This window comes from Brassica napus, chromosome A9 (assembly GCF_020379485.1).
Source record: "Brassica napus cultivar Da-Ae chromosome A9, Da-Ae, whole genome shotgun sequence".
NCBI classification, from domain to species: Eukaryota; Viridiplantae; Streptophyta; class Magnoliopsida; order Brassicales; family Brassicaceae; genus Brassica; species Brassica napus.
The window spans coordinates 2,923,455-2,938,176 of record NC_063442.1 but is presented as its reverse complement, the minus strand read 5'-3'; the positions used below and the strand labels follow the sequence as shown (position 1 = coordinate 2,938,176).

The window sequence follows — 14,722 nt, the reverse complement described above, 5'->3', positions numbered from 1 at the left end:
GACAAAACTGAATCACTGACAAAAGTTCTGAAACACGAGTGGTGGATAAAAAAAACAGAGGTTTCAACACCCGAAAATCTTTAACAAACCGTCGAACGAAACGCCGCCGTTTGTATCGCCACCTCCCAATCTAATCATGGCCTTGATCTCATCATCGTTAGCAGCCAAACCAGCCGACTCCATGTAACTCTTCAAATCTCCGTAGCTCAACCTCCCATCACCGTCCTTATCCATCACCTTGAACACATCCCTCATCAACCCGTCACCAGATCTGCACCCACGCGGCGCCGCTTCGAGAACTTTCTCGAACTCGTCGAACTCCACGAACCCGTCCTTGTTCGCGTCCGCCACCGATATCATCGTCCCAATCATCATCATCTCGTCTTCGTCCTTGTCGGAAGAAGATTGTTTGATCCAAAAATGGTGTTTATCTTTGTGATGTTTGTTGGAATCAATCAAATAAAGAATCTAAAGATAAAAGCTTAGATTCTTGAGGTTTAGGAGAAATCTCAAGAGAATCAAATAAGAAATGAACATCAAAAGAGTTTATTGATTTAAGATTGTATTACATGTAGGATTACAAGTGTAAATAAATCTAATAATCCATAAACTCTTTGTAAGAAGTATTCTAAGTCTAAAAATGGAGAAGAAGTCATCCTTGATAAAGAGAGGTATCTCTCTATTTATACAAAGAAGAAGCTAGGGCTTCATAGTAAAATAGGTCTAATTTATTGTCTAATGGGCCTTGAGGTAGGATGTAAATCCACCCCCAACAATAAGTCCCCCCAAGTTCGTAGAGAGAGATGAAGTCGATCTCTGTGAATTTTACGAATAGGGTTTATTAGACAATAAACTAGACACATTCATGCCTATGACGGTTTAGGCGAGTTTATTTTGAACTTGTGCCTAGTAAAAGGCGAGTTTGCTTTAAACTCGTGCTTAGTGAAAGACGAGTTTACTTGACTCATGCTGAGACAGAGGCGAATTTACTGAGAACTCGCGCCTAGTATAAGGGGAGTTTCTGTAAACTCATGCCTAGTCAAAGACGAGTTTTTGTAAACTCGTGTCTAACAATAAGCGAGTCGACCGCAAACTCGTGCCTAATAAAAAGCAAGTTCAATTTAAACTTGTGCCTAAAGTACACGTTTACCGAATTATTGCCGACCCGAAGTCTCGTGTTGAGATCGTGTGTGCCGAACAAGTAGTTGGTGTGTATGCTCGTCAGGCTATGATGATGTTGAGAAAGCGTGCTGGTTTGTGTCGCTTGTACTGCTTCCGGCAAGCTCACAACTGAGAGATCGCCATTCCAAGCATGAGGACATATGGTGGTGGCAACCGTTTGTTGGCTCTGTTTCTCTTTGGCTCTGGTTCACAAAAGCATGATCATGATTAGACCAATATAAACCAAAAGAAATAACCAACTGTTGCATAATTAATATGCAAGCCATCGAAATTGTTTTTGCTTAGTGCTCTCAAGTGCATATGATGATATAATAATTGTCCACCAACAGCAAAGCAATTATACACTTATGAGTGAGCAGCTTAGAGTTGTTTAATAATTAACCAAAGCTATAATATCTATTTTGACACATGCGTGATTTAAAAGAAAAGCATGTGATGACAAAAGAACTTATCTTTATCGTGAGGGAGAAACAGGTGAGTAAACACTTATCTCGACTCGTGCGGTTGAGGTTGATAAGCGGTTGAGGTTGATAAGCTTAGTTACCAAGCATAAGAGATACGAGTCCATGGAGCCGTGCGCTGATGGAGCATAAGAGGCTGCGTGTCCTTTCCATTTTGTTTTGTTCTTGAGAAGATTGAGTCGGCTGCGGCATGCTCGCAACTCGCCAGCAACAAAGCCTTGCTGTCCCCGAGTTTATCTTGGTGTGATGTTGCCCTGGAGAGTAAGAACAGCACCAATCTTCTCCTCCTTCACGGCTTCTTGGTTTCTTCTTGTCTAGAAAGTGATGTTACTCTCCCACCTCAGCTCTAGCTTCCCTGAACACTCCATGTGAAGACTAGACCTAGAGCTCTCAGCAACAGCTCTAAGCATCTCGAAAGCATCATCACGCAGCAGAGGAGAGGAAATAGAGAACCAGTTCGTCTCGCAACGGACGGTAAGCTTGATGTTCTCGGTGTGGTGCTTGTGACTAGAATGGCTCCATCGACATGATTTAGTAACACCAGCTGTATAGAGGCTTGAAGTAGAGGGACGAAGCATCTCGACATCATCTGGATCCTTGAGACTGCAACCGTCAAGCTCGTCTAGAGAGTCTTGCTTGATGAAGAAGAAAGACGTTGATGAAGAAGCAAGACGTTGATCTCGTTCACTGACTTCACGAAACCCCTTGTCATGACACCAACTCACTGTATTGATCAATTGTTTCTGTAGCTCTCTCAACTCCCTCTCGCTAACAAGAAACCCAAGCGTGACCTCATCTTCCTCAAACCCAAGTTCCAGCATCTTCCCAAAAAGAAACAGAGCCTTTGAAGCTGTGTCCTTTTGTGCCGACATGTGGGTTGTGGCGAACTCTTGTCGGGGAGAAACGCTTGTGCCGGTTACGGCGAGCTTGTGTCGAGAGCTTGAGTGAAGAAGCATGACCTTGCCGCCACTGAGTTCATCGTTCTTGAGCAGAAACAGATGATGATGGCATAGTGGGAAATGTTATCACTTCAGGGAACCAGGTTTAAGCAGAAGCGGTCACGGGATTCAGAGATAGCTCGAGCTCTGACGGACGGCGAGGATATGTCGGGAAGAGAGTGAAGGAGATGGCTGAAGCGAGGATGGCTCGTCTTCTCGGCGGTGGCGATCGAGATCGTTGTCTTTGATGTCGTTTTGTGGGATTACGAACATGAATGGCCATTGTTGCTTCACGTTACCGTTAGCTCACCAAGTGTTCGATAGAATTCCCAAAAGAAGGATCAACAGCAGAGCTCATAAAAAAGTTTCTTCCTTTATCCAGAGACCACCGTGGCTTGCTGAGATCTTCTAGTGAAAGATCTTTTTCTTCTCTCCTTCCGTCACATGTTAGATCGTTACCCGCGACCATGGAATGAGACTCGACGGATGTGAGAAAGCAGCGACGGCCTCGTCCATTTAGGAGAACCATTCCATTCTCCAGGAGTTGCAGGTTGTCGTCGGGATGGAATGGAAGTCAATGGATCTCCGTTTTGACGGCGACTCCTAAATCCAAGATAAGTTTTTTTTCTTTTTTAAATTAAATTTCTTTTCAAAGGTTAAGCACATGTATATTATGCTGTGGTAAATGAATCAAAATTTAATAATGAAATATGATTGTGTAAACTTATCTTTTAGACAATGACTTTGATAGCTTGTTGCCTAGATGAACCGAGATCGAGATCCATGTGTTGTTCCCAAGTTCGATTCTTTGAGGATAGTTCTCCTTGCCCCCTCTCTCTAGCGCCAATTGTTTGATCCAAAAATGGTGTTTATCTTTGTGATGTTTGTTGGAATCAATCAAATAAAGAATCTAAAGATAAAAGCTTAGATTCTTGAGGTTTAGGAGAAATCTCAAGAGAATCAAATAAGAAATGAACATCAAAAGAGTTTATTGATTTAAGATTGTATTACATGTAGGATTACAAGTGTAAATAAATCTAATAATCCATAAACTCTTTGTAAGAAGTATTCTAAGTCTAAAAATGGAGAAGAAGTCATCCTTGATAAAGAGAGGTATCTCTCTATTTATACAAAGAAGAAGCTAGGGCTTCATAGTAAAATAGGTCTAATTTATTGTCTAATGGGCCTTGAGGTAGGATGTAAATCCACCCCCAACAAAGATCTCGGGATCCCGGCGTAAAATGCTCGGAGATCGTCGCTGCTGATCTTACCGTCGCGGTCGGCGTCGATGATCTCGAACGCCGGTCGGAAATCGGGGTTCGAGGCGGTTGTGGAACTCGCAAGCCTACCAGAAGGACACATCTTTCTCGCTCGTTTGAAGTTTGTCGTTTGAGATTGTGAAAGAAGCTTTGAGCGTTAGAGACGTGTGGGAGCGTAGGGGTTTATATAAGGGGACTAGGCTGGCATAAGTTTGACTTTGACTCTTTCTCTAAAGCTTGCATTGAAAGTTTTGTTTCCTTTTTTTCTTTATTCTATTAATTGTTTAGTTATTATAATATAGCCAGAGGTATTACATTTAAATATAGTATAGCCACAGATATTACATTTATATATAATGTAGCCATAGATATTATTTATCATATACTGTATAATATATAGCCATAAATATAGTAGAAGCCAGGGTATAGCCAGAGTCCAGAGAAATTATATTATTTATCATATATAATATAGCCATAAATAAAGTAGAAGTAATGGTATAAAGATACTTTGACAAAAAAAAAAGTATACAGATACTTTTGTTTGAATTATTTTGACAAGTTTTTTAAAAATATTCAGATTTGGGCTAGAGTGCCATAGATATTAATATATTATTTTATTTTTTTGTTATTAATATATTATTAGTATATTAAATTTCTAAAAAACAGGGAAACAAATAAATAATGAGAATCTTTTTAAAAGAGCGGTTACAAATAAATAACATTAATGTTCAGAGAAATTTAGTGGCATATTTGGATTCTGTAAGAGAAAGTACGTCGTGCATGACATCACAGAAATTAGAAGCAAAGTTGATTTCCAAATGTCTCTCCTGATTGGAAGAGAAAGTTTAAACTTTTTGTCTTACGATGATGGTACCTCGAAAAGGTGAAAATGTGCGAGCAATTGCAGCCGCTGTTTAATGGACCCACACGAAGAAAGCATCTCCTTCTTTTCCATCACTAGAATCTTTTTATTATGCTGAGTGGAGCACCAAAACTTGCATCATACTTCTCTCTCGAGTTTAATTGACCAAAAAAATAATTACATAATATTGTTGGTCCTTTCCTTCTCTACCACACGTACGATCATTTATTTTTTAAACCATAGGGATCATTAGATATTACCACACTTCTTTTTCTTTCTCCTCACAACTACATAATCATGTGATTCTGAAGATATTATAAAGATATATTCGCATTTAACTTGTTGTAGAAACGTGTCACAAAAAGAATCAGAAGTTTTGCGGAGCACAAAGTTGCTGCAGCCACGAAAACTGCTTTCCCAATATCTTCTCTTGTAAACTAAATTAGCTCTCTTACTTTCTCCATAAGTTCTTGGAAGGTCTGTGCTGCACAAATGATCTTAACTGATCTTACTCACAGAGTCACATTAGTCGCTGCGACGTCTTCTTCAAAAACATATATTAATAGACTTTTGGGAAAGAAGATAAGAACATTTATCAAAGTTCAATTCTATAAGTTGAAAGAAGCTTCTAAAGTGCGATTCGCAAGGAATCCTTATTAAACCTTTTTATAAGTTCAAAAGTATTGTAATCCATCAAAAAATAAAAAATAAAAAACCTAGATGTATTCATTATAACAATCATTTTGTTTAAATATAACTTTACATTCAATTAAAGTGTTTTACCATAGTATTTGTTGAAAGAAAATTATGAAGGAACTAAAATTATAATAAACCTTTTTGAACCTTAACAAAATTCTATTTATAAGTCGTTTCAGTCTTCTTTACGGTCCCATTTTACATTTCAATCTCTAGTCATGATTGACCTATCACGGCTGAATCTTAAACTGCAGAATGGAAAATCAAAGTTAAGGCAATGACAATAAACGTACACTAATCATTGTGACAATATATCCTTTCATCACTAAAAGGCTGAAATTGCAGAAACTTTTAATTAGAAAAATAAAGTATAAATCCTATTCAATAAAACCTTCAATAGTATTTGTTTTGGGATCGATCCATGGAAACAAAAGGATTGAAAGGGTATATATTTTACTATTTTACATATCAAATTCTCGTTCTACTTAAAGCAGTTATGTGCCATTATCAACTACTCCAAAGTTTACTTTACCTCATAAATTTTTCAACTCATTTGATTTTCTTTTTCTTCAATAAATAAAAAAAATCTTGTATGCCTCACTATCACAATTCTAGTATTTTCTATGTACTCTTATTGTATGGGAATTTACAATTTGAAATGTAAATGAGAAACCCCTAGTCCTAGAGACCACAGATATTGAGCTTTTCATGCAAATGAGGATTAGAGAATTAGAGAATTATAAGTTCATAATAACAGACCAATCAATTCGGTAATAGTTTATGCTAAATATCGTTCCCGCTCTCGTCTTTGTTGTGAGGTATGTCTCATGCTTGATACGAAAAATACCAAAGTCAGCAGACTGTTAAAGATGTCACGTACTCAGGGTTAGTTAACTATGAGACCCTTTTTCGAAGACAACATTAATTAAAGCTTTATTCTTTTCTTTACATCATTTGTTATTTTTAGGGTTTTTTTTTTCATTTTGGTTTAAGCTCTAACAAGTAGAATATATCAATCAAATTATGTTTTTCTCAACTTCCCATGACTCAATGGAATTACTAGACCTAATAACATTATCATTATACGTAGGCTAATATTCTCAATGTGTCACAAATAAAATGAAAAAAAAAGGATTTCTATTGGAGACATGCATGCCCGCTTCATTCACTGAAATCATGTAATCTCTATATAATTAAATCAGATGAAAGTGGACACCATTTTGGAGGCTTATGTGGACAACATTTTGTAAGCAACATTTTCAGCTCTGCTTGCCTTTTTAGTGTTTTCGTTGGTATAAAACAAGAGAGGAATAAAATGCATACGATTGCTTATTAATTATTATTATTGTGTCCTAGAAACATGCTCTCTTTTGCCCGTAATCAGATTCAATTATCGTATCCGACAAGTAAAGACCACAAGAACACAGAGACATAAAGAGGGTTAGAGTAGAATTTTTTTGGAGAACAACGGTTTAAAATATAAATCCAAAATACCAAAGTCAGCAGACTGTAAAAAATCTATATAGTATTTATAAATCCAAATAAAATATACAAATTCAGAGGTTTTTCCTCGAATTTGGGTCTTTGTATTTTTAACTAAAAAATCAAACAAATCCATTCAAATCTATTATTAAATCAAATATATTAGTAAATCCGTACGATTGAATAACACTTGATTTGATATAGAATTTATGAATCATTAAACCAATAACACATGATTTTTATAGAAGAATGGCTCAAGACTTTCAACAAAATGTTTGTTTTCAATTTTTTCTTAAGATTAAGTTTTTACCATTTGTATCTTGTTACGATGAACTGCCTTTTGATGATCTACCTAATGATGATAAGTATATACTTTAAACATTCAAGTCGTATAGTTAAGATTGAATGATCTTAACCAAGATCATAACTATCAAAACATTGAAGCTTAGAATTCATGGTTGAGTAATATTCTTCCATGATTTGAGAAATTGATAAACAAAAACAACCAAGTCCAATGAGACTTAGATTTGGTTTCAAAGTATTTCAAAGACGAAGATATAAAAATCATTTATATCATGTATTTTCTTGTTGCTGACTTATGTTTAATCTTTATTTCAGATTATTTCATCGACACCAATAACAAAGGTATCATCCAATAAAATGTAACAAAATTTACTTCCAAATCTTCCAAAACGTAGAATGCAACAAGCTATTCACATTGTTGAAATCACAACAATAACAAAGGTATCATTCTCGTTTTCAAGGATAAAGAACTGGGTCTGCCTCAGGCACAATTATATATATCCTCTCTAGCTCAGCTCGCTAAGCACATGACATGACATATTCGAAACGAATGACCGCTCGTAATGAGAGAGAGAGAGAGAGAGATTATCGATCGAGCTTAGCAGCTTACCAAAGCTTCTTCTTGTGAATATTACGTCTCACAATCCTTTGTATTCTTTCATACAGATTCAGATTTCAACTACAGCATACTGTACAATAGATATGTGAATATTACAAGATTAGACATTTAGGAACATTCACATTTAACTTCCTCTGAATAAAATAATATGGCTGATAGACGACTAAACGAGCGCAAAGGTGTTTCAACTAGAGGACTGTGTACTTTGTGATACATTTTTGAGGTCGTGTTGAGGTTTTATTATGCGTTTTGAGCAAGAAACAAACACAACATACTTGACTCTAAACACACCTGCACAAATCATCCAATAAAATGTGAACTATCAATGATCTAGAACAATATCACGTGTTTAACTAATACTCACAATGTCCCATGCCACTGCATATATTGTTTTAATAGATTGAATCAGAATTTTGGTCCCCGAGTTCAAAGGAAGTGTAGTATTAGCCGAAGAGATAAGACCGAACCGTGGAAGGAACTCTGTCACGACTCACGATACAGAGACGCTGAGGAGATGTCACAGCTCCCATAAACAGTAGAACATTTGGATAGTCTTTTAATCAACGACGATACCTTCAGAATAAAGCAAGTACAGCAGCATAGTTACTTTCATATAATAACAGAAAGGGCCGGATGAGGAGTTGAAGATTATAAAAACATTGATTTAGGCCCAGCCCTTGTATATATATACATAGCTAGAGACTTATTCAAATATAAAAAAGGTAGCTAGCGCTTCAACGTAAAAAAAAAAGTGTTTATTTAATTTATGTTATATGTGATTTTGAGAAATCTTTTGTCATGATTCTGTACTTGGATTTCCAGAACACTCGTTTTCATTAACACAACAATAACAAAGGCATCATCAAATAAAATGTAACAAAATTTACTTCCAAATCTTTTGATTCATCCTCGTTCTTTTCATCTGTACAAGCAATTCTTTCAAGGAAAAAGAACTGGGTCTGCCTCATGCATAACTATATATATCCTCTCTAGCTCAGCTCGCAAGCACATGACACATTTGAAACGAATTTACCTCTAGAGAGATTATCAATCGAGCTTAGCAGCTTACCAAAGCTTCTTCTTGCTGCTTTCTCTTCATTCACCTTCCTTCTGTAGCTAAGCTTCTCTTCTTCAACGAGAATCAGATCCTGCTCTGGGGGGTTTCAGGGTTTTATTTTTCCTTGAGGGAAGAGTTGTCTATCGATGCAGCACGGGTTGCCTGAAACTGCATAGTGTATTTCCTTTGAAGCTCTCTTAGTTTCTCCATAACTTGTTGGAACGTCGGTCTGCACTGTGGTTCACTGCACAAAATATCTTACTCGCGTTAGCTACTGCTTCAAAGACGTATCTAAAATACAATACAACTGTGAAAGAACATTAGAACCACTATCAGCTAACTGTTTTAGTTAAACTCTTCAACAACTATCAAAACAGAAAACAGAACTTATAAAAGTTATTGAATGTGTTATGTTATCATTTATTACGAACCTATGCCAGCAGCTTTCCATTAGAGAAATCCACTGAGGATCAACATCCTTTGGGACTTCGAGTCTCTGGTTCATAAACCCCACAGCTCCAATCACCTGCAAGTATTCTAAATAGACATCTCTTTATATATGGCCTTGTATAGCTTTAAGATATGGCCAAACTATAGATTTGCTACTCTCATTTGGGAAACGATTCTTTTGAAATTTTTTTTCCTAATTGCGGAAGTTATACCTGCATAGCATTTAGATTTTCCCATGGTATCTTCTCAGTCACAAGCTCCCATAGTACTACTCCGAAGCTGTAAACGTCAGACCTGAGTTTAAAGAGAAGAAGCATCGTTAGAGAAGAAAGGTGGAAACTAATGAGGAAAGGAACTTAACCAATCACCAAAATGAGAATATACTTTTCATCAGCAGCTTCATTTCGAAGAACCTCCGGTGCCATCCATTGAGGCTGCAAAACAGGTAAAAAAAGAAGCAATTGAATTCATAATGAGAAGAATTGACCAAGAAAAAGAGAAAACAATTTGGTAAGAGTCTTATGTTGAATACCGTTCCTCTTCCTGTCTTCGTAGTGAGGTATGTCTCATGTTTAATACGCGAGAGACCAAAGTCAGCAACCTATTTGAGATGACACCGTAAGTTAACTATGCAAACAGAGTCATACTAAGTTCAATAATAGTTTCTACTTTTGCAATTAAAATCATAGTCTCTCTTCACATTTTGCTTTATGTTTTCTCATACAGCTTTGCAGCTCTGACATAATGACATTGACTAGACCTAATACCATTATTTTTCTACCTAAACTAATATTCTCAAACCGTGTCACAAATAAAATGAAATAAAATTATTCCACTGGAGACGCCCCTGAATCATATGAAAGTTGACCCATGATGATGGATACTTATTACTTGTGAGGACTCAGGATTAAGGGAATTATATGGATTGAAGAATGGAAACAATACCTTCACTGTCCAGTTTCGATCAACCAGTAGATTTGATGACTTCAGGTCACGGTGAATGATGGGTGGACTACAATGGTGAAGATAGTTCATGCCACGAGCCTGTGAGAATAAGTATGTAAATAAAGTATGCAACATGTTGGATGAGATGTACGATGACAGAACCAAAGAGTTGAAAAAGAACGATATGCATACGATGTGGACATACAACTATCAATGATCTAGAAAATTACTCACAATGTCAGATGCCATATGGATACGTCGTCTCCAGTCCAGTTTTGATGTGTTCCTCTGCAGCAAACGGAAGAGACTTCCACTGCAAAATGTTGTTTAGAACGATTTAGAGTGAGTCAACGTTTTGGTCTCGGAGTTCAAAAAAGCATAAAAAGAAGTGTGGTATTTAGCCAAAGAGATGAGACCGAACCGTGGAAGGAACTCTGTCACGATACAGAGACGCTGTGGAGATGTCACAGCTCCCATAAACAGTAGCACATTTGGATGTCTAAGTCTTTTCATCAACGATACCTTCACAATAATACAAGTACAGCACTTCAAAATCATAATCACGCAAGTACAACATGTGTACTTCAAACTAGTTAGAATATCACTAAAAACTATTTCAAATATCAATTGTCTTTTACCAAACACCCTTAGAAAAATGATAGAAAACATAATACCTCTTGTCTAAAAGATGTTATGATCTCTTCAGAATATTCTTGTTTGGAGAACACCTTTACAGCAACATCCTGCAGTGACATTAGCAACTCTCAGTAACAATCAACAATGCAGATTCTACATCATCAACACAAGGAAAGAACGTACAGATCCAAACCATAGACCGTGGTAGACAGTTCCACATGAACCTGTACACATAAAGAGAAATTATTACAGAATGTTATTACCACATAAACTGTATAATGTCTTGAAGGATAGATTCATCACCTTGCCCAATCTGTTCTCCAATTGTCAAATCCTCCCATAAGATTTCATAATCCAAGCAGTCACTATCCATATCAACCTTGTTCATAACACTGCTGCTAGTACTTCCACAGCTGCTAGCACTGCTCGTGCTGTTCACATTAACAGGGGAAGACCAAGACCCGCCCGCAGCCTCATTACTAGCAGCCTTATTACTCTGATGACCTTGTTCCTTCTGCACCCAAGGCCACACGGGGTGACCCCGCCTCCCTTCCAAACCCTCTTGCTCGTTCCCTTTCCATGGCCATGACAACCCTTTCTTCGCCATCCACTCTTCAGCTTTCGAGGCAAGCGTCTTAGGAATCTCGTTTTCATCGCTTGAATCTCTGAAGGGCTTTGAAGAAGAAGACTTGTCATCGCTACGTAGGAACACACCGAAAGGAGATTGGATAAAATCTCCCCTCGCTGTGCTAGTGCTAGCGCCTGCATCCTCCTTACGTTCAAACAAAGCAGCTTCGAAGAAGCCTTGATCTGAATGATGACTGTCCCCACTTCCACCTTCGAGGTGTGCAGTGCTGTTATCACCTGCTTGGATCTTTGACCTGACCTTGTTCCCCACCTTGGACGCCTGTAATTTTTAACAACGATTGCAACGGTTAAAATCAAGGTTCTAAAAATAGGTAGAGGCGTCTGGTCGGCAACTGGGTACTATTCGAAACGATTTTCTTAAAATCCAATTTATACCGATTTAAACCATTAAAGTTGGGTTAAACTCTTCTAAATTCATTAAAATCGGTTTAAAATTGTCTAAATATGTTAAATTAAGCAATAATATTATTATAAATCTACAAATTTATCTAATTTCTTCTGTTTTGTATATCTAATTTTCATAATTCTTCATAATAATTTTATAATTGAACTTAAAAACTACAATAATATCATATAAATATATAAAATAAATCAATAATTTGCTACCCGAATAATCCGCCTAGTCACTAGTCCTCTATAAAGCATCTAGGAACCGCCTAGCGATTTTTAGAACATTAGTTAAAATAAATAAAAAATATGAGAGTATTTAATTAAAAAACTAACCAAATCTGATATTTTGGATTTAATAGCGACTTGTATAGGCTGCTGAGAGTCAAGCCCAAGTTTCGACACAACAGCCTCTTTGGAGTCAAGACCGAGCTTAGATGCAACCCGGCTAAAGCTCGTTTCCCCTTCTTGCCCTCTTGTCTTAGCTTGAGAGACTCTCGGGTCTTGAAAAAGAGCAGCGTCGTTTGTGATGCATATGATCCCAATAAGAGAGCCATCATCATCGTAGAACGGAGACATTGTAGTCACTACCGAAAACCTGTCTCCTGCTTTGTTCTTGACGGGAAACTCACCGGTCCAGCTCTCTCCGCAGCCGCAACGGCGGGTGATGTTCTGTGCAACCGCGGCGTCTTGGTTATCTACGAGAATATCGATAGGGTCCTTCCCAAGTGCTTCTGCTGCTGAGAAGCCGTAAAGCTTTTCCGCCATTGCGTTCCTGGAACAACCATGCAGTAGAATTTTGAATCTAAACATCAGTTCGGACACATGAGATAGATAGATACTAGATGGTTTCTATTACAGAAGCAACGAGTTCTGAATCTAAATATCAGTTAGGACACATGAGGTACACAGACGCTAAATCGTTTCTATTACAGAAGCAACGAGTTATGAATCTGAATATCAACTGGGACACATGAGATAGACTTACACTGGATTGTTTCTGTTACAAAAGCAACGAGTTATGAATCTGAATATCAGTTGGGAGTCTTGGGACACATAAGATAGACAGATACAAGACTGTTTCTATTACAAATTAAAGAGTTCATAAACTATATGAATCAAATCCACAATCATCTCGGACACATCAGATCGTCTCAGACACTAGATTGTTTCTAATTACAAAAGAATCGAGTTCAGCAACAAACCACCATAGTCACTTCAAGAGTTCCCAAACTATAGGAATCAAATCCACAATCATTTCGGAAACTTGAGACAGACAGATACAAGACTGTTTCTATTACAAAAGCATCGAGTTCAGCAAAAAAAAAACTACCATAATCTAACTAACTTAAAGAGTTCCAAAACTTTATGAATCACATCCACAATCATCTAAGACACATAAGACAGACAGATACAAGATTGTATGTATTACAGAAGCTTCGAATTCATTAAAAAAAAAAAAAAAAAAAAAAAAAAAAAACTTGCATAATCTAACTACTCAAAGATCTCCAAAACTATAGGAATCAAATATGAGATAGAAAGACACTAGATTGTTTCTATCACAGAAGCATCTAGTTCAGCAAAAATCTAAGTTCTAACTACTTAAACTACATGAATCAAATCCACAATCATTTCGGACACATCAGATCGTCTCCGACACTAGATTGTTTCTATTACAGAAGCATCTAGTTGAACAAAAAAACTACCATAATCTAACTAACTTAAATATCCCCTAAACTATATGAACCAAATCAACAACCATTTCAGACACATGAGATAAAGACAGAACATTTATATTGTTTTCAAGTACACTCACCAAAAGATGATTTGTCCGTTAAGATCAAAGACATGAACAGCTTGCGCCATAGACTGCAAAATATTCAAATACTGTTTCTCCGTAAACTTCCCTCCTCCACCAGATCTTCCCTCCTCCTCCTCGCCGCCACCACCACGGCTCTCCTTGCGCAGCGGGGAAGCGTGGCGAAACGACGCCGTCCCGCTCTTCCTCCACCTCGGGGCACCTGCTCCTTCCCCGCCACTGTTTCTCCTCCGCTGCGGAGACATTGAATGCGACCGCTGCTGCTTAACCTCGGCGGCAGAGACCTTGAGCCTCGACATCTCGCGCTTGAGATGCTCCTGGCTCTCCTCCAGCTCGCGTATCTTCTTGAGAAGCTCCTCCGCGGGTGGAGTCTCCATTTTGGGGACGGAGATCGAAATCTGAAGTCAAAGAGAGAGAGAGAGAGAGAGAGAGAGAGTTGAATCGGAGGAGATGATGATGAATCACGGCGAGATGGTTTGTTTGTTATTATTTTTATTTTATTTTTATGTTTGATCGCTTATTATGCTTTCTCAGACATTACTCTTCTATAAAAATAAAAATAAAAATATTATTTAGATTTATGGAGGCTGCTTTTCTATTAGTGGGGTGATAAATGATCAATTTCGAATTGATCTAAGGGCAATTGTCAATAATAGCATCTTTTGAAGTTTATGTCTCAAAAATAGCACTAGAAGGAGAAAGTCACAAAAATGACATTCATTAAAGGGTAAAATATCCCTTATACCCTTGGTTTAAAATTAAATAAACAAACAAAAATAAATAAAATAAAATAAAATAAAAATAAATACAATAAAAAAAAAGAAATTTTTTTTTATAATTTCAGATTATGTGTTTTCAGATTCGAAATTTTTATAATTTTTTTTTGAATTTTCTTTTCGAAATTTTTTTTCGAAATTTTTTTTATTTTTTTTTTCAAATTTTCTTTTTATAATTTAAAAATACTTTTTGAAACTGTTT

General features: G+C 37.0%; 1 protein-coding gene across 2 annotated transcripts; it reads right to left on the bottom strand.

The window, feature by feature from the left end:
* Window positions 1–8,669: 8,669 nt before the first annotated feature.
* LOC106365854 (probable serine/threonine-protein kinase SIS8) lies at window positions 8,670–14,267 on the bottom strand. Of its 2 annotated transcripts, none has more exons than XM_022692282.2 (13): window positions 13,742–14,266; window positions 12,262–12,700; window positions 11,194–11,797; window positions 11,074–11,114; window positions 10,929–10,997; window positions 10,676–10,776; window positions 10,489–10,567; window positions 10,255–10,353; window positions 9,842–9,910; window positions 9,694–9,743; window positions 9,522–9,603; window positions 9,291–9,385; window positions 8,670–9,103 (listed from the first exon to the last, which is right to left on the bottom strand). In XM_022692282.2, exons 1-13 carry the CDS (start codon window positions 14,119–14,121, stop codon window positions 8,974–8,976), a joined length of 2,238 nt encoding a protein of 745 aa, XP_022548003.1. In that variant the 5' UTR covers window positions 14,122–14,266; the 3' UTR covers window positions 8,670–8,973. The 2 variants fall into 2 exon arrangements, 1 of the variants encoding a protein (XP_022548003.1); XR_002654363.2 differs by having other exon boundaries at window positions 8,891–9,103; window positions 9,291–9,396; window positions 13,742–14,267.
* Window positions 14,268–14,722: the final 455 nt, after the last annotated feature.